The 26,858-nt window shown below is 32.5% G+C and overlaps 5 protein-coding genes across 6 annotated transcripts; 2 read left to right on the plus strand and 3 right to left on the minus strand.

The window, feature by feature from the left end:
• Nucleotides 1-6,642: 6,642 nt before the first annotated feature.
• Nucleotides 6,643-9,901, plus strand: LOC108819849 (putative phytosulfokines 4). The gene is made up of 3 exons (XM_018592872.2): nucleotides 6,643-6,879; nucleotides 6,968-7,102; nucleotides 8,779-9,901. The coding sequence occupies exons 1-2, from the start codon at nucleotides 6,721-6,723 to the stop codon at nucleotides 7,100-7,102; spliced, it is 294 nt and encodes a 97-aa protein (XP_018448374.2). The 5' UTR covers nucleotides 6,643-6,720; the 3' UTR covers nucleotides 8,779-9,901.
• A 930-nt stretch (nucleotides 9,902-10,831) lies between these two features.
• On the minus strand, nucleotides 10,832-11,426 carry LOC108821314 (VQ motif-containing protein 29). Its single transcript, XM_018594357.2, has one exon. It carries the CDS (start codon nucleotides 11,358-11,360, stop codon nucleotides 10,992-10,994), a length of 369 nt encoding a protein of 122 aa, XP_018449859.1. The 5' UTR covers nucleotides 11,361-11,426; the 3' UTR covers nucleotides 10,832-10,991.
• A 3,606-nt stretch (nucleotides 11,427-15,032) lies between these two features.
• On the minus strand, nucleotides 15,033-16,980 carry LOC108822030 (protein SHORT-ROOT). The gene has a single exon (XM_018595041.2). The coding sequence runs from the start codon at nucleotides 16,793-16,795 to the stop codon at nucleotides 15,218-15,220; it is 1,578 nt and encodes a 525-aa protein (XP_018450543.1). The 5' UTR covers nucleotides 16,796-16,980; the 3' UTR covers nucleotides 15,033-15,217.
• Nucleotides 16,981-23,046: 6,066 nt separating this feature from the next.
• Nucleotides 23,047-24,234, plus strand: LOC108819850 (calcium-transporting ATPase 2, plasma membrane-type-like). The gene is made up of 3 exons (XM_018592873.2): nucleotides 23,047-23,118; nucleotides 23,256-23,729; nucleotides 23,812-24,234. Exons 1-3 carry the CDS (start codon nucleotides 23,047-23,049, stop codon nucleotides 24,049-24,051), a joined length of 786 nt encoding a protein of 261 aa, XP_018448375.1. The 3' UTR covers nucleotides 24,052-24,234.
• A 110-nt stretch (nucleotides 24,235-24,344) lies between these two features.
• On the minus strand, nucleotides 24,345-25,625 carry LOC108821299 (uncharacterized). Of its 2 annotated transcripts, XM_056991532.1 has the most exons (5): nucleotides 25,473-25,625; nucleotides 25,050-25,119; nucleotides 24,882-24,954; nucleotides 24,713-24,778; nucleotides 24,345-24,626 (listed from the first exon to the last, which is right to left on the minus strand). In XM_056991532.1, exons 1-5 carry the CDS (start codon nucleotides 25,477-25,479, stop codon nucleotides 24,531-24,533), a joined length of 312 nt encoding a protein of 103 aa, XP_056847512.1. In that variant the 5' UTR covers nucleotides 25,480-25,625; the 3' UTR covers nucleotides 24,345-24,530. The 2 variants fall into 2 exon arrangements, with proteins under 2 accessions (XP_056847512.1, XP_018449847.2); XM_018594345.2 differs by having other exon boundaries at nucleotides 25,050-25,606.
• Between the last annotated feature and the right edge of the window lie 1,233 nt (nucleotides 25,626-26,858).

The following is a 26,858-nucleotide window of genomic DNA, read 5'->3' on the forward strand; positions in this document are numbered from 1 at the left end:
AAAAAATATAAACTTTGTAACATACTAGTATACTTTGTAACAGTTGGATTAATTTTTACCTTTATATAGTTACAAATTTTAATAAATTTTTAAACTGAATTAAGGATAAAATAGATAAATTAATGTAAAATTTGCAACAATACTAATTTTGTAAAAAAGTTTTATCATACAATGAATTTAGTTATATATATATATATATATATATATATATATATATAACTGAATGTTTCATTAGATTCTTCAAATATCTTAACTTATAGTTACGCTGAGATTTTCACCTTATGATCAAGTAAGAAATACACCAGAATATAGGTGTGATTGGTAACATTTTATTCTATTTGAATAATTGTAATCAATTCATTTATTGTTTTGATTTAAATGTTTGATTACATATTTTACATTTTTTACTCTTCAAACTACTTCATTAATTATATTTACTATAATAATTTGATGACATTTATTTTACGTATTAATCATAATAATTTCACGTGTTTAAACGAAATTGTTCCACTAGTGACAAGAATTCAAACTGGTTAACAAAATTATTTTATTTTTATTTGTTTACATAATCGGTTAGACATAGCAATTTTTGAACTTTACCGGTATCGAGTTTTTGGACTTTAAAATTAAACTATATTTGAGTATTGAAAAAATTAGGACAGTATTCTATCTGAATTCTTCCAAATACGGATAAATTTACATAAACCTAAAAATATATAAACAATCTATATGTTTAAAAATGTTACTAAATAATTTTAAAAATGTCAAAACTAAATTCGCACGGATGTGCGTGTCAAGTTTTAGTTTCATGATTAAAAGTTGAATGTAAAAACTGAAACTAGGAGGAAAAAAAAAAGAGAAAAAGAAAAATATGGTGGTACTTTCATCAAATCTAGAATAATAATGAAAGTGTACTTTTTCAATTTAAACAATAATCAGAGACTGAGAGATATATCATTCCACTTGATTGAGAATTTTATAGAGTTAGTGATAGAAATAATTTTTCACCATAACTCACTTAAATGTTCCAATTCGAAATATATATCGTATCTCATATGAACACATGTACATAAAAATTGCTCGCACGGATCAATGTTTAAGCTTTTAGAAATTAGGACCGCTGTTTTTTGGGCAACAAAATTAGGACCACTGTTATTTACATAATTACCCGAGCAAGACAGAAATGCAGGAGATTTTGCATGTATGGTGAGAGAGAAAGGAAAAACACAATAATGGACAAATCATTAAAATCACGATATCTAATTAAATATTACACACACATATGTATGCAAATGTCTGTGTGAGAGAGAATAAAGAAATACTGTATTTATTAATGTTGACGTTTGATGGCAGGGGTAAATTGGAAAATATAATAAGGTATAGAGAATCCAACACGAAATCTAAAATTAGATTTTGCATGCAGAGAAATTCATCTGCCAAATACAGAGGATTAAGAGAGTGAAGACAGTGACCACTTAGCAGAGCATGACTTCTCATTTTTGATAGTTTTATTAAGCTTCGCATGCTTACAAGAAATAAATAGCCCATTGGGCCTTTTCCATTATGTAATTTAATTACTTATTACAGACAATACTACTGATGTTCTGGAAGGGACTGACTTAACTCTTTCTTATTTTTCTTTTTTTTTTTCTTGTTTTTGTTTCATGTATGCCATGTCTGATATAGCTTTAGGCCACTAACGACACTTTTTACTTAATTCAACTACAGTAAATCTACAGCTTTTGGTACAGCTCTAGTCTCAAAACCTGCAAGCTTGGTAGACTTTTACTTTTAACTTTAAAGTGCTAATAACTGGTGAAACCACTATAAAGAATTACAAAAATTGAGGTTATATAGGTTATTGTTTTTTTCTGCGCGTATATAGGTTGTTGTTACTATAAGAGTATTTAGAAGGTGTAAAATTGTTTTTATAGGTCTGAAATGTCACAGTCCAATATGTCACGTCACATCTGAATCCTTATGTCATTCTCTCTTTATTCTGCATAACCATGGATTGGATCCATCCTTTGGCGTCACCTTGACTGGTATAGCGAAACTATTCAATAAGTAATTAGATTCATTCACATTTACTATTAACGAAGACAAAATTGGAGTATTTTCTCGATACAGCCCACCTACGTGGTATACTAGTATACACTATACATGCAAGCAGGTCAAAGCTATATTACACTCCGTTGAAAAGATAAACTCTTTTTACTTTTTGTTTCGTTGAAAAGAAACTCTGTAATCAAAATTCTAATTTTGTTTTAAAAAATTACTGGTTAGATATTCTTTCGCAAAAATTGACAAAAAGACACTCAGGGTATGTAAAGCTAACTAAGTTGCACTCCTTTGTCCAAAGGGTAACAAAATTGTGATTTTTTTTTTTATCGCAAATCAAAGAATAGTATGTGGATAGTGATTTTCATATGTTTTCTGATGTTCATATCTCGCGCTTATCGTGATTGGTGATTATAACAACAAAATTAGTTCTAAAAAATATTCATTTTTTTTTGTAAACTAAAGAATATTCATATATCAAAGAAAACTCCAAAACCCTAATAAACTAGGAAGGTGCCTCTTTCACACTTATACATACATCTCATGAGCTCTGCAAGATCCCTTTTGAATTGTCTTCAAAATAATTTTGTATTCTTATATTTTATTGGGAAAATTGTAAATATGGAACAAAAGAATAAGTACATTGTCCCTATGCCATATATTGAACACAAAATTGTTCCTTTACCATAATTTTTTCTGTAATTCCCATTAAATCCCTAATATAAACACAATCCTATATTTTATTTAATTTGTTTCATAATTTTTTTAAATAAATAAAATAATTAAAAAACATATGAACCCTAAGCCGCAGCCATCGTCATCCCCAAGTCTGCACCACTGTCTCCAAGCCGCAACCATCGTCATCGCCAGCCGCGACCACAAACTCCAACGCAAAGCTTCTTCATCGCGTCTGTCATCGGCTTCTCTGACGCGGGATCTCTAGTCCAAGTCATCTCGAGCTCAAGCCTTCCTCTTCACGGATTCAAATCCAACTCGTGGTCTCCGCCATCACCATCGTCAGAATCAAGGCGCTTCAGTCGCAAGAGAAAGCTTCGATTCACTCCAATGGTGGAGTTCTAAATATTTGCAAGACAGGTCCTTGGACTTCTGGGACTTTACAAATGGCCTAAGACTTTGTGAATTGCAGAAATAACTTAGCGATTTGACCTAGAACTTTCAATTGTGCACTCCAACCCCTATGATATGCAAATGAGTATGCAAATGCAATATAATGACCTAAATGCTACCTAGAATGATCAAAATAAGCTAAAATATGAATCTAAAGCTCATTAAATCAAGACACATCAAAAATATATATTTCGACGTTGGTAGAAGATATATTCTACCTCAGTAGAATATGGATAAGATGGTAGATTATGCAACCTCACTATCGTAGGAAAAAGTATTTTTGGTAGATTTTTTAATTTCGTAGTCGTAGATATATTAGAAAATAGTAGTTAATGAAATCTATCATAATTCAGAGATTAAGTAAATGGCAGCTGGTTCATTCTACTAAGGTAGAATTATAACCACTCGTAGGTTATACGTTCTGCCAGCGGTAGATATTAATATAGTTAACCAAATATAGAATCTACAAGCTCGTAGACAGTAGATCATGTTTTCTGCCACCCTAGATCAAAATATGAAATTGTGTTTTACTAATATTTAGTCAAGATAAATATTTTTCATATGATGGTCTCTTGTTTTTTTACATTTTGTATATTTTTACATATTTTCTGATTCTTAAAATAATTGATATGTATTTTTAAAGTTAATCAGGGGTACCTAATTCCAAATCTGACCAAAATAATATTTATGGCAAAGGGATAACGTAGTTGAGTTTTTACTCCGTTTGGCAATTTTTTCTATTTTTTTTATTTACTCTGTTTATAGGCTTTGGCTTTTCATGAAAAATGCAATAAGAATGAGACCAAAGAGAGGGCTTTGTGTCTGGTTTTACCCTTTTTGTTTAGAACAATACTTAGATTCACTCTTGAGGTGAACTTATGAATTCACCTCTTTCCTTATTTCAATCAAATTGCCATAAATATTAATGTCACATAAATAAATAAATTATAAATTACAAAAAAGTAAACTTTAAATTCAAACTCTAAATCCAAATCTTAGATCTTAAATTTTAATCTAAACCTTAAATCCTAAACTCAAACCTATACCCTAAACCCAAACTATATACCCTAACTCCTAAACCCTAAACCCAAACTCTAAACCTAAACTCAAACTCTAAACCCTAAATCCTAAACCTTAAACCCAAACTGTAAACCATAAATCTGAACTCTATACTCTAAAATGTATTTGAAAATATATTTGATGATCATTAACCCAAAGGTATTTGAAAATCACGGGTTTATGATTTACAGTTTGGGTTTAAAGTTTAGGATTTAGGGTTTAGAGTTTGGTTTAAGGTTTAGAGTTTAGGTTTAGGGTTTAGGATTTATGGTTTGAGTTTAGGGTTTATGATTTATGGTATATAGTTTGGGTTTAGGGTATAAGTTTGGGTTTAGGGTATAGGTTTAGGGTTTGGTTTAAAATTTAAGATCTAAAATTTGGGTTTAGGGTTCAAATTTAGAATTTATGATTTAAAGTTTACTTCTTTTGTAATTTTATGATTTATTTATTTATATGACATTAATATTTATGGTAATATGATTGCAATAAGGAAAGAGGTGAATTCATAAGTTCACCCCAGGGATCATAATAAAAATAGCCAAGAGTTAGAATATAGAATGTACTGAATATGACAGCCATTCATTTTTTCTTTATTCCTTATCCTGCGTTATTGATATTTATAAAATTTTCAATCAATGTTTTAATTTATGGTGGACAGGTTGGGTCATTTGTTCAAATCTATCCACAAACGGACCTGGTCTTCAAATTCTGCAGTCCATATTTATAGTTCGTATATATAGAAAGTTTTGTTGCGTGTGGAGTTAAATAAATTAATTACAAAGATGAATATCCTTGAGAATTGTAATCTTACTAACTAAAATTACGGTAAGACACAGTCAATACTTGTTTTCATATCCATTTTGTTGTGTCATCTTTTCCGAACTGAATACAAGTTTGATAATATTATCTAATTGTTGTTCATATAGCCTTTTCTTCTGTGCACCGTTGTTGTTTAACGATGGTTTGTAAAATTTTTAATGAAATTTTGTTTTGAGGAAACGTCAAAAGATGTAATAGGTAGTGCTCGCTGTTTATATATGGTTGCTTAGCTCATTGTGGAACTTGGTTGTGAAAGATTCATCACCCTTTTAATTTATTGGATCTTGTCTCTCCTTTAACCGTTTAACGGGCTGTTTCTAATATCGAGAGGTATGCTTAAAAGGCCTTTAGTGGATCACTCTTGTATTTGTGAGTGTAATAATAAAAAACGAAAATAAAATTATAATATATGCATCTGTAATCTTTTCTATTTTTCATTTTGGTGTTCGGATATCCGGCGGCAGACCGAGACCGGCCAACAGACTAATATCTAAGTGTCTGGCCACTGCTTGTAAGGAGAGTTAGATACTCATGTTACCTGACCACATGTTAGAGTAATCTGAGGATAACAGATTCGAATCCACCATCCTTATAATCACTACGAGACGTTATGTACTATCCCACTATCCGACTACTAATTCGTGGTTTATGTAATATTTTCTTTTAAGTAGTACATTTTATAGTTTTTTTTTTTAAAGTTGTTTACTTCCAAATTTTCATTATTTTTTTTTGTAACTGATAAATTTTCATTACTTTCATTGTGTGAAGTTTGTTTTTCTAATATATAATATTTGATTTAGCCGTTCAAAAAGAAAAAAATATTTGATTTTTTATTTAAGCCTTTTTATTCGTTTATTGGTGCATTGCTCTTCTATTTGTTCTGTTGTGTTTCACTGGTCAGATCTAACTTAGATTTTCTTGGCTCTGTAATTGTGACTACAACTTAAATCAACGTGAGCTTTTCTTTTACATCAAGAAACCATATTTTTTGCTTAAATCATCAAGAAACCATTTAAAACCCTTAAACCTTCAAATAAGGTTAATCAAAGAGAATTTTAGCGCTTAGGTGCTCTTCAAACATGAAACATATATACTTGAGGATGGATCTAAGTTTTATCGGGCTTACAGGATTCACAAAGTTTTCTATGGGCTGAGAAGTGATGAACTAATTAACGATGGTTCGCAGATTTGATTTGCATGCATGCATGCAGTGTATAAAGTTAATATTGCGATAGCTTCTTTTTTTCTGAGAAGGGGCGTGCGATAGCTTGTTTTAGTTCAGTAAAAAGAAAAAGATAGCTTGTTTTTATTATTCGTTTTTCTTTTACCTCAGTGCCTCACGTAACATTTTTGATATTCCTTTTATACATGCTGGTAACAAAAAAAATAAGATAAGAAAGAAGAAGATATATATATATATATATATATATATATATATATATATAACGTGTTTGGGAGAAAGATAAGAACATTGAGAAGATAAGAATTCTTAACATTTTACCAAAAAAAAAAAAGATAAGAACAAACAGTCCATTTTTGTTCTTAAGATAAAGACTAGCTTCGACCACAAAAAAAAAGATAAAGACTAGCTAGATTAAAGAAACAGTTGACCAAGATTGACTCTAGTCTATATATAAAGGTATTTGGTGATTAATGTGTCAATATCCAACAATTAATTACAAAATGGAAAATATCTCTACTTTGCTCATAATAGCTCTGCTCCTTTGCACCGCCTCGTTAACGTGCATGGCCCGCCCTGAACCGGCCGACTTCGCCTCCATCACTATCTCTCCGGCCGACATACGTAGCCTGGTTAGTCATAAGTACCCATGCTATTAGTAGATTTTATACGCAATCATATAATTCTTCTTCAATTATAATTTATTTTGATTACATTCAGGAAATGATAGAATTAAAACTACATGAAGTGACCGATGAGAGCTGCGAGAAAGACGACAACGAAGATTGCTTGATGAAAAGGACATTGACGGCTCATCTTGATTATATCTATACACAGAAGAATAATAACCCTTAGGTTAGTTATCCTAGCTGTTGTTAATTTCGAACATGTTATATGTGTATCGTTAAATAATTCAATTAATTTTTCTAACGGAAGAGCTAGTTTATTGCTACATGTTATGTACAGGGTAAAGTCCCTATTTCAACATGTATTTTACTCTTTGTGCTTATTCATTCCCGAATAGTGTGTATTCTATACCGTACTATATAAAAGCTCTAAAATACTACATGAAATTTAAGCGTTATACATTTTTCATTCCAAACTAATTATAATAGTGCATATTCATACTGAACTAAGCAAAAAATTAAGAATACTACATGAATTCTTAAAATTGTATTTGTATATATTGACCGTAAAAGATATTAGTCATCTAATTTATCAAATGACATCATTTTGGATAATTTTTCTAAATTAATAATTACTTTTTGGAAAGATCGAACTCTCGTACTAATGGACAAGTAAGAGCATATTAACTGCTAGACTAAAGTATTTTTTTGTATAAATTTGTCAACATTAACTGATATTAAATCTTATTGTTAATCAAATAAATGTTACGCGGAATAGTATTTTAAAAATTAAAATACTGTTTTTGTACTTCTGATGGTCAATATATATATATACACACGATTCTGAGAATTATATAGTATTTTTAATTTTTAAATTTGAAATTTTATAGAATTTATCAAAGTAGCTTTGATCTAAAGGCAAAACAACACAAAAGTCTTAATTTTTACAATAAATTTCAGTTTTTAGTAATAGTATAAAGTAAATATTCAAATTAATAATAATTAGTTTAAATTCAAAAAATAATGATTTTTAAAGTTAATTTAAAAATAAATAATGATATATTTATTTGATAAAACTAAAACGATAAAGAATTGATATCATTTATTTGATTAACAATAAGACTTAAACAGACAAATTTATACAAAAAATACTTCAGTATAGCAATTAATATGCTCTTACTTTTCTATCAGTATGAGAGTTCGATCCTTCCAAAAATAATTATTAATTTTACAAAAATTATCCAAAATGATATCATTTGATAAATTAACATATGACTAACATTTTTTAAGGTGAATATATAAATATATAAATACGATTTTGAGAGTTTATTTAATATGTTTAAATTTTAGAAAATTTATCAAAGCAATGCTATTTGATAAATTAATGCTTAAATAACACATTTGACGATCAATATATATAAGCATAATTTTGAAAGTTCATGTAATATTTTTAAATTTTTACTTAATTCAGTATGAAATATGCATTATTATAAAGTTTGGGAAAAAATGTACAACACTTAAGTTCATGTTGTATTTTTGTAGTTCAGTATAGAAGTTGCACAAAAAAAAAAAAAGTAGTTCAGTATAGAAATATGGACGATGGATAAAGTACAGGTTGAAATAGGCATTTTACCTGTTATGTACACATATATTACTTATTAATATATGTATTACTAACTAGCAATTCAGGTGTGAACCAAGTTGAATCCAACGCTATGATCAGTTATGGTTTCACGGTTGGTTCCCTGCCTATTCGCTATCTTGGTCTCCCAGTCATGTCTAGGAAGCTGAAAATATCAGAATATGAACCCTTTATTGCTAGCTTGAAACAGCGCTTCACTTCGTGGGGTACTGAATTCCTTACTTTTGCTGGAAGAACTCAGTTGCTGGCCACTGTTATTGCAGGAAAAATAAAGTTCTGGTCATCTACCTTCTTTCTGCTCAAAGGTTGCATAAGACAAATTGAATCTCTTTGCTCTAGATTTTTGTGGTCCGGAAACATCACTCAAAGATGCTATGCGAAGGTTGCATGGTCATCTGTTTGTCTCCCTGAGGCGGAAGGGGGATTGGGTCTGAGGAGTATATTGATATGGAATAAAACTCTTTGCTTAGGATATATCTGGAATATTTTCTCTGACAGTGCTTCCATGTGGGCTAAATGAAAGCATCATCACAAACTGAGAAGACTAAGCTTATGGGCCGTTGAACCATTTCTAACTGATTCATGGGTCTGGAAATCGCTACTTAAGATCAGACCGTCGGGTTGCAGATTCATTATCACTGAGATATCTAATGTAAGGAGTACAAGCTTTTGGCATGATACATGGACTCCCCTTGGCCCATTGATAAACGCTCTGGGTAACGACGGTTGTCGAAGGCTGCGAGTTAATGAAACGCTTCTGTCGCCGATGCTTGCACAATGGTGGGATGGTCCCTGCCTCCTCCACGCTTTGACAACGAGGTAGCTCTCCACACTCACCTCACCTTAATACCTTTTGCCTTCCCTGAGTCATCTCGAAGACCGGAATCACTGGGTGGTTAACAATGATCCAAACAACCACTTCTCTTCAGCGAAAACATGGGATGCGTTGAGACTTTCTATCGCATCTTGGCACGATCTAATTTGGTTCAAGGGTAATGTCCCTAACTATGCTTTTAACATGTAGGTTGCTTACTTTGATAGGCTTCCCACTAGAACTAAGATCGCATATTGGGATTGCAAACAACAACTGCATGTACAACGTGCTTGTTTGGAGTTGAGACTAGAGAGCATCTATTGCTGTCTTTTGGATTTAGCGCAGAGATTTGGAGCTATGTCATGGAAAGACTAAGTCCTACACAGCCAGCTTTCATCAGCCAGTAGCACAAGTCACCATCTTTCACATTTTGCGGCAAAGAAACAACCTTCTAAATAATAACCACTTCTTTCTAGCATCTTCTATTTTCAGACTGATTGATCGAGACACACGTTGTATCATCCTCGGACGAAGGAATAAGAGGCTCTTCAAAAACCTCTTAGCTCTTTGGCTTCCCTAATCAGAAGATTCAACTCTATTTTGTAATCTCATAATGCTTCTTTGTTTTATTTATTTTCCCTGGATGCATTGACTTAGGATAACTATGTTGTAAAATCCTTTTTCATTTCCAATGATATTAACGTACTTAGCCAAAAAAAACTAAAAGACTATAATGATAACTTATATTTATTTTTTTACTTGAATTTTTTTACTTATTATAAATTTTAAAGCTTTTTGTATACTATATGCATCATTTGTAAATAAATCTTAGAAATCCCTCAATGTTATCTTTTCAATTAAATAAAATTAATAATTTTAGCTGATTACAGTTTAGTTATGTGTTTCTGTTTCCAATTTTTATTTTTTATTAAATATATTTTTGGATAAAACACTATATATATATATATATATATATGAATTATCTTTTTATTTTAAAATGTATTATTAGATTTTGGATAATTCTTATTATTATTAACTTTAATCACTTATATTATCAAAAAAAAAATTTGTTTTTCCTTTAGATCATTTATATATTTTATTCATTAAGAGCATAAATGAAATTAACCACTCTACTTTTAAAGTAAGAATTTAAATGCAAAAAATCACTTCGAAATAATAGGATATATATCGATTCGGTTCTATTTTCTTTAATAAGAAAGTTTAAAATTATTCCCACATATTTTTTTTTTATAAATACAGAAACTCTGATCAATATAAATGGAAGATGTCTTCTGAACATTAAAATGGTAGATATTTTAAATTCATTTCACCATTCTTCTACAAGTTGTTTGTTTTTTTGATAATTCAGAAGTAGATCACATGTTCAAACGGACCTAGATCAATTTTCTGAGGGTGCATGATCTATGGATAGGCTGGCTCACAAGGGCGTAACTAGCTATAAGACCTTGTAATCTTTTAAGTTTTAATTTGAAAACTCTTAGTAAAAAGAAAAACATATATTTTCTTTATTGATATTTTTTTGAACGATCATTTTTATTAATAATTTATAATTTTTCTATGTTGTTACATTACAATCAAAGGAAGCATCTGCAAGAGTAAAAAAATGTTTTTTTCTTCAGAGAAAAGAAAAAGAAATATAAGCTACCATCTGGAGATATTTGCAGGATTCCGAAGTGATAAATCTCCCCAAGATGACGATGATAGATCAAACGCGAATGATGGAGAACTCTCCTTTGCAGCAGCATCCAAACTCTTGAACGGGTTAGCCAAAGGCTCGTGCTCAGGTGCACCGGTCAGCCGTTGAACCAACTCTTTGAAGTTTACTGGCTCGACTCTGTAAACGTGTGGATGCATGGGATTCAAAGGCGATGATATAGGTCTCTTCAATGGCTTTGAAGGTTGCTTTCTGGTCGAATGAAGTGAAGCTAGATAATCTTTTGTTGTCTGTGCAGTGGTTTCTTGAGGATTAAGGTAACTCTGAGACATAAACGCCTGTGATGTATCTTCCATATAAGTGTGATTATTGTTTTTAAAAGCTTAGGAGATTAAGCAAAATTTCTGGATGTGAAGTTTGAGTGTTCTGGACACCATATATATCATGATTCATGTGCAACATTTTCAATGCGGGGTCAAGCCTTTGGTTTTTGACTCTTATTAACGTTTGACTTTTGAGAACATTGTTTTTTCGTGAGTTTTGTTTATTTCTAGTCATAAGCGAATAAAGTGGAAATTTTCAACGTATGTGTTCTCAATATTTAATTGATTTAGAGTTCTTAATGCGTTAAACAGAAATATTCTAGAATCAACTTGATCAATTTTATGCAGTATAACAAACAAGCCGTCCACGTGAAATATATTGTTATTTATGTGATATGAGATATCATTACTTACCAACCAATAGCAATTTCGGATTTGACTATGTGGAAAAAAATGCAACCATATTTAGATTAAAAAATTGCCTAGACCCTACAATTCTTCTTTTTCTTTGGTCAAAAACTTACAAATTAAAAATCTCAGTTACAAAAAAAACTTACCATATTTACAAATCTCAGTTACAAAAAAAAAAAAACTTACAAACTTAAAAAAACACTTTTATGTAACACAAAAATATACCTTGCCTCTAGTTTTGTCACGACGTTAGATTCTATACTAGAAGAGGAAAGGTGTATCATGTTTGAGTTGCAGGACGCGAGGCTGCATAGATGGGGCGTTAAAGAGTTAACGTATGCATCGTTTTTGCAGGCTTCTGGAGCTAGATCAGTGATTCTTGAGGTCAAAACATCTCCTGGACCTTCCGGTTTCAGTATCCGTAGGCATGGTGATGGTAGTCGCCTACATGATTGATGTAGGTGTAACTTCTTTGCCGCCAAAGTGAGGTTTACTTCTCCTAACGGGAGAACAGCATTTTGGGGAAACAGAAACCACACACTGATCTTTCAGATGGTGTCGGATTTGACATTGGATGTGGATTGTGGTCTGGTGAGCAAGGTTTTACTATTGGTGGTGAGGAAAGACTAAGCCGTTTAAACCGTTATCTTTCTTAACTGGCTGCTGCTGGGTCTGGAAACATTGGTCTTGATCCTGTTTATCACCATTTTAACTGACACTGTTTGTTTTGCTTTCCTTGAAGGCTTGAAGGTTAGAGTCAAAAGAGTTCACTTGTTGGTGAGACCTGTCTTCACAACAACAGGAGCTTTCTCAATAATCTTCTCAGCATCTTTCTTGATGAGACCTGTCTTCACAACAACAGGAGCTTTCTCAACAAGTTCCTTGGCTTTTTCCAAACCCAGCTGCGTGAACGCTCTGATCTCCGGTGTTACAGTTTTTTTTGTCCTTAAATTGAGTGGGCTGCTTGTGGCCCATTTAATGAGACCCATGGAGACGACAAAATCTGTCAAATAGAAAAAAAGAGCAGTAACGGAGCCAGCAAACCGAAACAATTTGAAAAGGCTGAAGAAAACTCTTGCAATTTGCAAACCTGAGAAGAAGAAGAAATAAAACTTCTTGTATGTTTTGCGCCATATATGAAGTCATATTGTGATAATTATTAATAATCAAAATGCTTTTCTTTTCTTTTTTGCTCAAAGTATATAATCAATATGTTTAACATGAAATTAATAATATATAATCAATATGTTTTACCAAAAAATGGTTTGACATGAAATTAATACGTGATGCATATGCATAGACAAGGACCCTTGATTTCAAACTTTCTTCTATAAGGGACAATGAGGTAACTAATCCTCACCTTATTATTTTATGGTGTGATTTAATTAGGCGTCAATATCAATATTGTTTATGCCATGTTGTTGTTACATCAAAATATGTTGTAGTCAAATTTAAAAGCTAATTATAACTTAACTTACAAACTGTTTTGTTGACGTATTTAACTGCATGTAATATATACTTTTTCTTATGGTTGTTTGATAATGTGTTATAGAACCACCAAAATTACATGCGACTGAAAATGACAGTAATTAAAACCATGTTGTCCCACAAACATGAAAGCTTAGAGGCTACTTATTTCTATCATGTTATCATAACACATTTCTCCCTTCGTTAACATTAAATTTCTATTTTTTACAAGACTCGACGTATCAGAGACTCATATAATACAAAAAGAAAAATGAAATACATTAAAATGACCTTCAAAATTAACCTTTACATAATGAGATTAATTATTGGGATATTCCCTATAACTTTAGATGTGTCATGTGTATGTGTCTAAGAGCAACTCCATCAATTGATACTCATTGAGTATCTTAACAATAAAAAAAATTAAGAGAAAGACAATGAAAAGTATTTTAAAAGTGATACTAGATGCCCTTAAAAATTTGTGATACCACATGTCTCTTTTCAATTGGTTTATTTTATTAAAAATAATTAAGTTAATGTTAAATAATGATATTTTTTAGTTAAAACTTCTATTTGAGAAACTTACCAATAAAGTGCATCTAATGGTCAAGTCGTGGAACAAAGGGACCCAACAAGTTTTTGATTCTAGTTAAAGCAAAAATGGCCCAACAAGTAGATTTTTATTGTATTAGTCTGCTTTTGCATGACTTTTTAAACACGAAAACAAACCAAAAGATGCTAGATTTTTAAAAGATTAGCTTAGAAAGCGAATCTAAAGAAATCGTACCAGACTACCAGTACTAACATGGGGGAGGCAAAAGCCTCATCAAAAGATGCAGGGGAGAGTTGTAGTAAAACTAGCCACATATCTCAAAAGCAGTACCCACACTACTTTTTCATATTTTTATTTTGTTCTCAAATTCAAAAGGCTATTAGGTAAAGGATTGGTATCAATGGATTAACTATTATTTCAATTATTTACTCTTTATGAGCTGTTTTCTAAATAAAAACATGATGGTAAGGGGTGCCACAGTCTTAGGTATATGCATGTGTAATCCATTGAAGACATAATATTAAATATTTTATATGAAATCAAATAAAAGACTGTTCCCTTTATCACTTCTACAAAGCAAGTCGAATGATGCATTATTAAAAAGCCAATGTAAATAAATGCTATACACTTCACAAGAACGACAAATGAATAACTTTGTGAGTAACTAATTGTCGTGTATAAGACGTTGATATTTTTATTTTGATCAATACACACCACGCATCAGAAATGTGAACCACTAGAACTGTAATATACCACTTTAACCATTAAGATACGCTCTAGTGTTTCCTAAACATAAACTTGTGCAAAAATATATTAGCCGGTTGCCACCAGTCTCAAAAACTTGTATTGCATGTAAACATATTAGCCGGTTACCACTAGTATCATAAAGTGATTGTTATTAAAATTCAAATGTTCTAAGTTTATCTATGTTTATGAATGTTCAAATATATGTTAAATGCATTTCAAGAAGGTGTGCAGACCACTAGAGCTGCATTCACGAAATTCAAAACGAGGAGATTCCTCAACCAGAGTAGCTGTCTCATGAAGTGAAGTGCTGAACCATCTCTCTTAATCAGCAAAGATTATGTATTAGAAACATTGAATAATGATATACCTCAATTCGTAATAATGTACTCTTGTATTGAATATGAAGAGATTAGTATACACCATTATGAGCTCGATCTGGTTAATCAATCTTTCAATGTAATAGTACTTAATTCATATCAAATGCTCACTTATCACAAATTTTAAACTCAGAAAGACAAGAAAAAGCATTAATAATCACGAATTTATAAACTCTCGACACCCTCCTCTCCAATGTTCACAATTTAATCAGTCCTATTCCAAAAAAGCAAAATTAAAATTATGAACGCATTATCACCGTACAGTAACTCTTAATCTCAAAACCCATCATCAATCATCACCACACGTGCCAATATATATAAAAAGAATCAATCATTTACGTTGGCCTCCACGCACTAGCCCAAACCACCGGCTGATCTCTCCAACAAAGAAATATTCCGGCAGCATCAGAACACTGTACCATCGACCAAACTCCTTCCTTATACCTCCTCAACAAAGCTCTGACGTCATCAGCCACCTCATCACTATACCCCACTGCATCAAACCCTCCATTCCTCATCCTCATCGACCACTTCTTCGCCGTCTCTCTCCTCTCCATGGAACCCGACGGCTCACAAGCCACCAAGTCCACTATCGCACGTCCCGTCGCACGCTCTAGCACCAACCTCCCAGTGCTCGTCCTCGGAAAACTCTCTTCCAACGACTCAAAGCAAACCCTAAACCAACGCAAACTTTCTCCAAACAATCTCAAGAACTCATCATCAAAGACTTCTTGTTCTCCGACAAGATCAGCTTCTTCTTCAACTACGGTCACAATCCTCGGCCTTAACCGTCGGAAGTTAGATATTACAGCGTCTCTAGGGTTTCCTCCAGGCGCAATCCCACGCATGGCACCTACACAGTTGACGGCCAAGACCTCGTCCGGTTTAATCTCGAGCCCGTTGAGATCAAACTTTGATAAATCTCCAATGTGATGAATAGTTTTGAATGTAAAAGGAACTCCCATGAGCCTAGCGAATTTCTCCATTCGGTTTCCTATCTCTTTCATCATCCGATGCGACGCCGTTTGATCGTTGACGTATTTGTTACCGACCACTATTGTGGTTAGTCTTAGGTGTGGGGTGTCGTCTGATCTTGTGGCTAAGGCTTCTAGAAGTGTCGGCCATTGAGTGCAAAACGTTGAGCTTATGTCAACGATGTGGATCTTTGCCTCTCCGTCTACTGCTTCCAAGATCGCTCCGTTTGCCGCCACGTGTCCAAACGTGGCCCACGGGCTAACTTCTTGGAACTTGAGCACGGTCTTGCGCATTGATTCGAAGGAGCATGTCTTCTCGGTGGCCGCGGCGGTTACCATGGTGCGGTAGCATAGTTCGCCTGAACTGGTCATGCGGTTGAAGAGAGCTTTGAGGAAGTAAGAAGCGAGTTTCTGCTCGGTGTCTCCGTATGGCGAAGAGAGCTCGTTGAGTGTCCAGAGGATTTGTTGCGCACGTGCGGTGTCTTTGTCGGAAAAGGCACGTGCGGCTTCGAGGAGGATCGAGTCTGCCCACTTGGCATTGGCTGAGAAGTCGAAGGAAGGAGTTGTTTGAGGGATGGAGAAATCAGAAGGATCAAGATGGTTGCCGGAGGAGTACGGTGAGGCTAAGGAGGCGGAAGCTGCTACGGCGGCCGTGTAGGAAGGAGTTGGTGATGTGGCGTGATGGTATTGGGTGGGAGTAGTGAAGGGAGAGTAGTAGCTACTAGGATTGTTGTTGAGGTGATGGTTGTGATGAGAGGAAGAAGAGGAGAGGTCTTCTTCATCCATGAAAGAGTTGAAGCATTCTTCGACGACGTCGCTTTGTGGGAACTTGTAGTGATAAGCCGTTTGTGGAGAGCCGGTAGTGGTGGAAGATTTATTTGTAATGATACTATCGGATTGTTGTTGTTGGAGACTGACCAATGTAAAGAGAGTGTCCATTTTTTTAAATATGAAATAACAAAATGAAGAGTACAGAGAAGAGGGATGGGAGACCCACAATATCTAAGATTAATACTTTGGTATGTATATTGCACCAGCATCGTGTGTTGTTGTGTATATATATATATATATATTTTTTTTTTCTTTCTCAGTGGGAGTGAGTGAATCTTCGATGAAGCTGAGTTGTGGGAACGGGTTCGGTGGTTTATGTGAGTTTTATAATTAGTATTAAAGAAATAATGGAGCATGAAAAGAGGATTTTTCTTGCATCAAATTTTTGTCTCATGTTTATCTTTTGGACTTAATATATTGTTTGAGTCTAAATTGGGTTTAGCAGAAACATAATTAGAGAGAGAAGAGACCGTTTTTTTTAACAACAATATGTTTTTTCTCTTTTTGGCTAATAAAAAATGTTTTTGTTTTTACTATAGCCCTAAGCCCTAAGAGCAGCTCCAAAACAAAATGTAAAAAGGTTCTTAAGAAAGAAGTGTAATAAAAATAAATGAAAAATAAAAATAAAGTAAGATCAATGCTTATAGAAAAGAGGTTTAGAACTCACTTAGAACTTAATGAAGATGACACATTTTATTTTATAATTTGCCAATATTAGTATTAACAAAATAAAAATACATACACTTTAAACTTCAATTATATACTTTTAAAAATATTTTTACAATCTCGTAACATTGTGTATCTCTTTCTTTTCATTATGGATATCTATTATTAGAGTTAACAAATTTAGTATAGTTTCCTAAATTTATGTAAATTAATAATATAATATTAATAAGATATTTAATGAGTATCCTATCATTAATATTATATTGCTCTAGAGTATCTCCAACCTAAACCTATTTTTTTCTTTATAATTCCCACTAAAATAAAGTAACTATAAATAAAGTGAAAAAATGAAATCTCTCTATTTTCTTATCTATAATAGAATTACTATATTTTAGAGGGAATTGTAAAGAAAAAGATTTAGGTCGGAGATAGTCCAATTGATGATCATTAAAATGATAGTTATTTTTAGTGGTTCTACGATTTAACACTTCCCCAATCATGTCATGATATATAAAGTATAGCTTAATTATTAACATGGGAATATTAAATGGATAAGTTAGATATTTTGGAGGTTTCACTAGAGAAAAAGCCATGACAAAAGAAAATGAGAAAATAAAAAGTTATAAAATGAAGAAGAAAAAGATAAGAAGGTCGATCTCATGCTTTAAATAGAAAATCTTTTATCAAAAAAAATAAATAAGAAGGTCGATATCATGTAATGGCTTATTATTAGTGGGTTTCGCTTTTCTTTCCTTTTCGTATCGATCCACCCGAGTAACCTTCCCTTTTATTTCTTCTTCTATATTTTTAATATATCTCTCATGCAATATTGTACTTACGAGGATCGCTCATCACGCGAATATGTTTATGAATATGTGATTTTAGACACCTAGATATTGAAAACGACATACATGTTATACAGTTAGCGTAAATTTCCCAAAAGGCCGTGTCTGTTACGATGTTTGTTTAAATATAGACCAAATACATGAAACAAAAGTTATTCAAGTACCATCCTAAGTGGTGTAAAATACAAATAAAAGGACTCCACACGCATCATAAATCAGCAGACGCAAAAAAGTTTGAAAGTGTCCTTACTTATCTCCAACTGATACCAAATCCAACCAATCAAGCGCACAAAAGGTTTCAAAATATTAGACGACCCGCGACTAAGTTAACCCATATGCAATGTACCAGATCACTAATTTATTACTGTTATATTTGTGTTTGATGTATATGCGCATCTGTTGTTCAAAAAAAAAAAAATGTATATGCGCATCTTGTTTGTTGATTAGTCAGGGTTTTATTTTGTTTTGCTTCATCTGTTTAAGTTTGTCTCTCATGTGCTAGGTTTAGGGATTGTAAAAGTTAATCCACCGGCTTGTGCTTTGGAGTTCTTAGGGCATTTTCATCACTACTCAATAGTTTATTCAATTTATAAAGTAAATGGAGTTAGAAAATGGAGTAGCAACCACAAAATAAAAACAGTATTCTATAAATGGACTAATGCTTTTATTTTTTGTTCACTGCTACATTTTTCGCTCCATTTACTCTATAAATAAAATAAACTATGGAGTAGATATAGAGATGCATTTAGACCGCCAGTTTTTGTTTATGGAATTGTGGTGGTCAGTTGCCGGCTTTGTGATCGATTAGACACTTTTAGTTTTCAGTTTATGAATAAATTAAAAGTATGTGCATACTACAAGTACTAATGTAGTCCGTAAATATTTTGAATCTGTGTCATCGATCCCAACACAAATTTTGATAGACCAACAAAACAATGGCATGAACTATCAATTCAATTTTTTTGGTCAACTATCAGTTTTATTATAAAGACGTATATAATTGTACATATATACATTGTTACAGAATTACATAGACATGCGAAAATGATTAGGAGCGGAGAGAGAATGTTTATAGGTGTGAGTGAGTGGGAGCAGGCGTGAAGAAAAGCTGACGGCGTGCACCAAAATCATCAAAGCTCAACATTTTCTCTCTTCTTCACTTATCGCTTCCTTACTATTTTAGATTTTCTCGTTTCATTCGTATCTATTTTAAACTTTTTTACATCTACCCTTAATTAAGAAACCAACTCATATGTCATGTTCTATTCCCTAATATAAACAACAAGAGGTGTAATCATTATCTTTTTTTTTTTGACTGAACAAGGTGTAATCATTATCTCCGACATCTATATAGCATGCTTCTTTGTTTTACAGCAACTTCTTCTTCAATCCTATTGCTATAAATAAAAACACTCTCCACTGAGTCATGCCATTTTCGTATAGACTCCATATATACCTTTCAATGTCTCCTCTTTGGATTTCCATCTGTGGATTTTCTGTTTTCTATAATAATTACACCTTGTTCAGATATTCTGTTTTTTGTTCATTTTTGTTGTGACAGACGTGAGAAAGAATATATGCGGAAACAGACGAATAAAACGATGTAACTACGACACATATATTTAACATGGTTTGTCCCTAAAACTATGTCTACGGGAAAGAGATATCTTATTATTGGAGATGATATTGAGCTTACAAAGTGCAAGTTTATAATTAATTCGAATACAATATATAATAACATTTCGTATCTAAAACCCTAGATTATACGGATTCATGGGCCTAAACCCACGATCAAGTGTAACATCCATAATAGCTTGATGCAATGCTCTTGATGCAACAGAATCAGTATAATGTACGTGATATAACATCTAAATTCAAGGCACGTCAAGAATTTTATCTATGCATATGCGAACCTCTTATTAACCAATGGCACTTAATGCATAGGTTAATCTCGATACAGAGCTTTCTTTTCTACCGAATCTCATGCCTTTTGTTAAATGACGTTAAATTCCTAAATCTCGACGTTAGATTTGTATCATTTGATTGACACATACCACTACGTACCACTAGTCCACTACTAGTTGAAGGAATCATCGAACCAAAAAATCGTGCATCACAAGATTATTTTTTGATGATGAATACCACATAGCTAATGATTAGTTAGTAAAAAACCGCATGCATACTCGCAAAAGAGAAATTTTTGGATTTACACCCTAAAGTGAACATGTAGGATTTAGTTGTTTTATATTCAATATATTAAAAAGGAAAAAAAATATTGTTAAGTTATATTATATTTTTAAAACTAAAAAAGAAAAATAAACAAAAAATAATAGTAATTGCGAACAAAAATATTTTTTAAAATATTTTAATACCGTCAACAAAATATGAAATCCTAAATCCTTGGGTAAACTTTAAATCTTGGATAAATCCTGAATCCTAAGATTTAGAATTTATGTAAGAATTTAAGATTTACCCAAAAATTTAAAGTTTAGTGTTTTGCTGATTGTGTTAAAAATATTTTTGTTTTAAATCCAAAAATTTATGGTCTATCCAAAGTTTAGGGTTTACCAAGAGTTTAGAATTTACCAAGGGTTTGGGTTTAGGATTTTAGATTTCGGATTCAATGTTTTGACAATCTTTTTTTTTGCAACTACTATTATTTTTTTAATTCTTTTTATTTTAAAAACATAATATAATTTTACAATATTTTGTTTTTTTAAGATACTGAATATGGAAAAAAAAAATTCTTATCGGTTAATGAACATATAAGTTCATCCTAGTAGGTGAATCCAAGAATTACTCTCGCGAAATGCTGATATTTTTCTGTATATTATAATGTTACCATGGCTATTTTTTGGTTAATGAATCATCTAAAATTTGTGACATTACCAGGTTATTTTTGTTTATATAACTTTCCAATTTTTGTTTATAAAAAAGAATCACCCATATATTTTTTCTTTGGGGGGGGGGGGGGGGGGGTCGGTGGTGGTGGGGGTCAAAAGTCTTCCATATTTTCTGACTAATTGGTCAGATTCGTCTTGTGGAAATACTAGACTGGTTTTACACAAAGATGCGATACAAAAAATTGATTATTGCCTACGCTACACACAATGTCGTAGATATACCTATCACGAGTCATCACCATCTCTCGTAGATCAAATTATCTTGAGTTTCTTCTACAATCATTAGAACTTTAGAAGGAGCCCCACGCTCTGCATCTCTGTCCCTTTCTTCACAACCTATCAAGTTTTTCAATTAAGTTTCCTATATCATTTCTAGAAATCTGTTCTTGCATTCTAGGAAAAGTCCCATCTTCATTCAGAAGATTCAGTTGATTTCATATCACATATATATAAAATAATTTCGGTTATGCGTATCTATACATTTGTTGTAAGTTTATACATGATGACACCAACCGACATGGCAAAACAAGTACATTGATGTATACCCTAATTCTGCTTGTCAACGTATATATAAATCATATCTATGCACGCACTAATAATTTGTTTGTTTAGCATATATGTTAAAATATAGTATCAAATATCAATACACATTTGTACAAAACATATTCATGATTATTACTTTTGGTTCAATGAGACGATTGTTTGTTGAACTATTTGATTATCGTCCAATTAGCCATAGTCGGAAAAAATCTAGGTCTCCCTCTCCCATCAATCATATAAAAGTAAAAAGGACTTATGGGGTAGTCCATTTCGTACCATATATGCAAAAGATGTGGAAAGATCACACATTATCAAGACCAACTCAATCAAGCTAACTCAATAATAATAATTTTGACATGACTGTTCCCACTAAAATGTACAGTATATAAGTGCCAGGTAAAGTTTTTCTAAAGATGCACCGCTTTCTATCTAACATACCAATTTGAGGCTGATAAGATTAATGTAATTTATTACGAATTTATACAATAGACATAAAAGTATGTGCTTAATTCCTTGAAAAATCAGTCTGTGTAAAAATTACACAACTTTATATCGTTAACATTTATAAATATGTATATGTACATGTTATTTAAAAATTCAAAAAATGTTAACTGGTTAATGGATTTTGTAAATTCGACTTTGCAATTCAAAACATTAGTTTCATTTTTACCAAAAAAACAAACAAGTATTAATTTCATTTTGAAAACCCCGACTTTCACGATATTTTGATAAAAATGCAATTAAAAAATATAAACATTTAATATAAATTAATAAAAGGCATTCTAGAGTTTATAAATATATATAATTTTATTATATTTTCTCTGAGAGGTAAAACAATGTTTGTTTAAAAGCATGTATATCATATTTGAAAGAAAAAATATGCTGGTAATTAGGAAAAATAATAAATATAGAATTTAACAATTTTCTCAAATAAAAACATTGATTCAGAATTTCTTTTCTCGAGCTCTTTGAACTTTTAACATTAAAATGAATGTATGTTTTTGAGTTGGTTTCACTAATAGGCAAAAATATGCACAAGATCCCGAAATTAGAAAGGCCCTTAAGCCCGATGAATAATTAGACCGTACGAGGAAAATCTCAATAACCAAAACAACTCCGTCAGGTTCAAAAATCCGTAAAATCTACTGTAAGAATACAAAGCCCACTTAAATCTCGCAAAATGCCTTCATTTGGAAGGCACGCCAATAAAAGCCCATCAATAGCCCAAATCTACATACCACATTCATTTTCATAAAAATACAAATTAGATGGCTCATCATCGAGGCAGGGGGAAAAACACCAACACATTATTCAACTGGGATGAGCAAAAGGAATCAATTGCTTTCCAAAACAAATATAATAATCAAATACATAACAAATCAATATTTTTTGACTGAAAGAACCAATGAAATTGGTCCAACGTGAGTTTTTGCCATTGTCTTGGTCATTGTTTAGAATAAGCACAAGCAGCCAAACAGTAAAACGAGGAAGTTACAGAATATATACATCCGAAAGTAATCTTATCTTTGGACATAGCGCAATCTTACTTTACTAGAAATTTAGACATGTGTTATAAAAATACTTAGCTAAATAAAATACTTTTAAGGCCTTTAGAACATTATTTTGCTTAAAATTTGGTACTTTACAAAAATCTTCCTCCAAAATCTTCCTCGCATCCAAACTCAAAACATCTCCCACCCAAGGCCTACTCTCAACAACAGACGCTTCCTCCCACTCACGGTTAACGTTGTTGCGCTGATTGTTAACTTCTCTTCAGCTTGCTTAACCGTGAGTGCTCCTTTACCTGCTGTTCAGTTGCTGTGGGTGAACATGATCATGGACACGCTTGGAGCTCTTGCTTTGGCTACGGAGCCGCCGAATAATGAGCTGATGAAACGGTTGCCCGTTGGAAGGAGAGGGAACTTTATCGCTAACGCCATGTGGAGGAACATTCTAGGACAGACTGTGTATCAGTTCGTAGTCATTTGGTTTCTCCAAGCCAAAGGGAAGTCTGTGTTTGGTCTCGACGGTCCTGACTCGACTCTCAAGTTAAACACTCTTATCTTCAACTGTTTCGTCTTCTGTCAGGTAAAAAGAAAAAAGAGAAAACCATAATCTTCCAATTCTTGATTGAATCTTGACATGTGACTTTTGGTCTGAAAACTTGCAGGTGTTTAACGAGATAAGCTCGAGGGGGATGGAAGAAATCGATGTGTTCAAGGGGATACTTGACAACTACGTCTTTGTGGTTGTGATCGGTGCAACGGTCTTCTTTCAGATCATAATCATTGAGTTCTTGGGGACATTTGCAAGCACAACACCACTTACATTAGTGCAATGGATCTTCAGTATCTTCATTGGTTTCTTGGGAATGCCAATAGCTGCAGGATTGAAGACCATCCCCGTCTGATCAAACCGCTCTTTAAAGATAGAGCTCTACTTATCTCTTAGAACAGTCTTCTTAAAAAAAAATTAGAACAGAAAAGTCTTCTGACCAAAGTATTTGCCTTTTGCAGTTACTCTGTTGTTCTTTGTTGACTTTAAGCTTATATTAAGGACAAACATCTGATTTCTGACTTCTGTATTTTTGTGAAATTTTATGTTTCTTAAAATTTCTGCTGAAGAATGTGTTGAGCACCGAGATAATTGGATGATCTCAACTCTTTTTGAAGGCAACTGATGTTACTCTGTGACACCATTCCATTTCAGTATAGAATCAGAGACTGCATATATACTATACATTTACATAGGTAGCAGATTCTCTGTAAAAAGAGAGAGCTCAAGAATCAAAATTCAGTGTCACAAGACACGGTTTCTCTGCAAAACTAATACAATTAGAGACCTATCACAAACAGGCCGGTCTATCCTGGTTTATAGAAAGTGAGTTGTTCAATGTTCTTCATCACCAGTAGGAACAATTGCTAAAGAAGAAGCTTCTTCAACTGTTTCTTTTCCTTCCAACACATTTAGATTTTTCTTCATTTCCTGCAAAACAAGGCCCTATTAGTAAAAGCAAGATCTCTCTTCATCGATAGTTCAGACAGTGTATCTCTTCAGGAAACAGAGCATACCTTATCATTTTTACGATGAGTAACCGTTATCTCATAGAGTTTATGCATCATCATCTGTTCTTCCACCTGAACAAAATAAAAACGAAAAAACCATCAGTTAAACGATATCCACTCTGTAATTACATCACAAGCTCTCGTTAACAAAAAAGAGTTTATTTAATCATAATACCATGAGTTTTTGGAGTTCTTGTGACATGGTTTTATGAGCTTCCTTGAGTAAATCATTCTGCTTCTCCAGATGCCTATTTTTGACAATCAAAGACAAATTAGTTTAACAACAGTTAATCAAATATACAGATTATGAGTAACAAAAGAAGCTTAGCATAATGAGAATTACTTGAACAAATCACCAGTATGTTGCGGGTCCATCCTCGCTTTCTTGAGCTCTGTCATGCTTTTCAAGTACTCTACAGAAGAAAAGAAAATTAACAGTAAGTAAATCTGATCAAGGACCACAATACTATAACCTCCCAAACATAATAAGAGTCCCATTCTACTCCACATGACAATGACCCTGCTTTCAAGAAACTCAAAAAGAGACTCTTTGACACACAAATAACGAATCTCAAATCAGAGGAAAAGGAGGGAAGGTTCCAAATAGGTATAGGACAAGAAGGACAAGGACACAGAGAGCTTTTTGTTTTGGATAAACACCACTGACTTGGACAATTCATCGAGCACTTTGTGCGCATAAAACCCTAATAACTTTCTTCAATCACAATCGACCAACACCAAAACGATACAAAAACAACAAACCCACCAAACATATCATCTCAATTCATGATTTTTCTTCCCCAATATTCGAAGACAGATCGATGTAGATCGCAGAACGAGAGCGAGATCACGCGAAGAAGATCGATTCGAAGATTTCAATTTTCTGATTTCTCTATTTTGGAGAAAAATAAAAGTTATCCCCTTTTTATACCTCTCGTTCGCTCTAGTTACCGCCCAATAATCAGAACCCTCTGGCTCGGTCAGAGGTTTTACTTATTTTGAGTCCTACGACTTTTTTTCTTATTAATATATTTGAATTGAGACTATAGGTTTTGAATTAATTTGGTGAATGAATGTTCAAATATTTAAGTTTCATCAACTCTCGAAAATGATTTGCATATACAAGATTCCATGGTTAGGAGCTTACAATCACGTTGATCCAGGACAATATTAATTAAAAATATGAAAAGGATTTAACCAGAGATGTGTAAAACAGAGGATATTTGGGGAAGGAAGAGATGCATGGACCACGTTTTGGTAGTTCCCATGATCACACGAGTACTTAAGTCGTCCATATTGTTATTATTAGGCTAACATGTAGCTTTCCACTTGATTTATAACGTTCAATGCTTTTTGGGAAAGAAAATTCAGATAAAATATTTGTTAGTTGGAAAATAAAATTCTGACAAAATGTTTTGTTGGTTCTGATCATCTCATTACTAAATTTTATAAGAAATTACATGAAACTCATCCTAGTTAAAAAAAAATGGAGGTGCTTGGTTAGAATGTAGCTGTAAACTTTTTATTGTAGAATTTAGTCTATAAATTTTTAATGTAGATATATATATATATTGTAGCTATATAAATTAAATGAAAAATAAATAAAGTTCATACGACAATATTTTTTATGGTTGGGATGAAAATTAAGATAAAATCACTTACTACAGCTCTACCAATCACCTCCACTAAAAAAGTAGAACAATTTCGGAAAAAAAATTCAAAATAGTAACCACTTAAAATGACATTTATATCTTAAAAGAACTCTAGTCTAACTAACATGTCCAAATTTTCATTTTCCATCACATAACTCTCGGTATCGCTACGAGCTATGAGTCTGAAAAGTTTTAGAATTTTCTCTGTAAGCAAAAATATTTAAATCGTTTCTTTTATTGTGGTAAACAATAAACTGAAATTTTCTTAAACAAATATGCATGTTCCTTATAAAGTATCTTTTCAAAAATTGTCCTTCTATTAGATGTGTTTCATAAATTCAACTAATAGATTTCTTTTAAAAATGAAAATATTGCGAGCTGTATAATTAAGTGAGTTTCATATCGATTATTCTTTTTCTGAAGCTTAAAAAATGCACAAAAGTGAAACTAGACAAAGAGGATCATCATTTTAGCTTTTGGTCCTAGTAGTGTTATTTATT

This window comes from Raphanus sativus, chromosome 8, assembly GCF_000801105.2.
Source record: "Raphanus sativus cultivar WK10039 chromosome 8, ASM80110v3, whole genome shotgun sequence".
NCBI classification, from domain to species: Eukaryota; Viridiplantae; Streptophyta; class Magnoliopsida; order Brassicales; family Brassicaceae; genus Raphanus; species Raphanus sativus.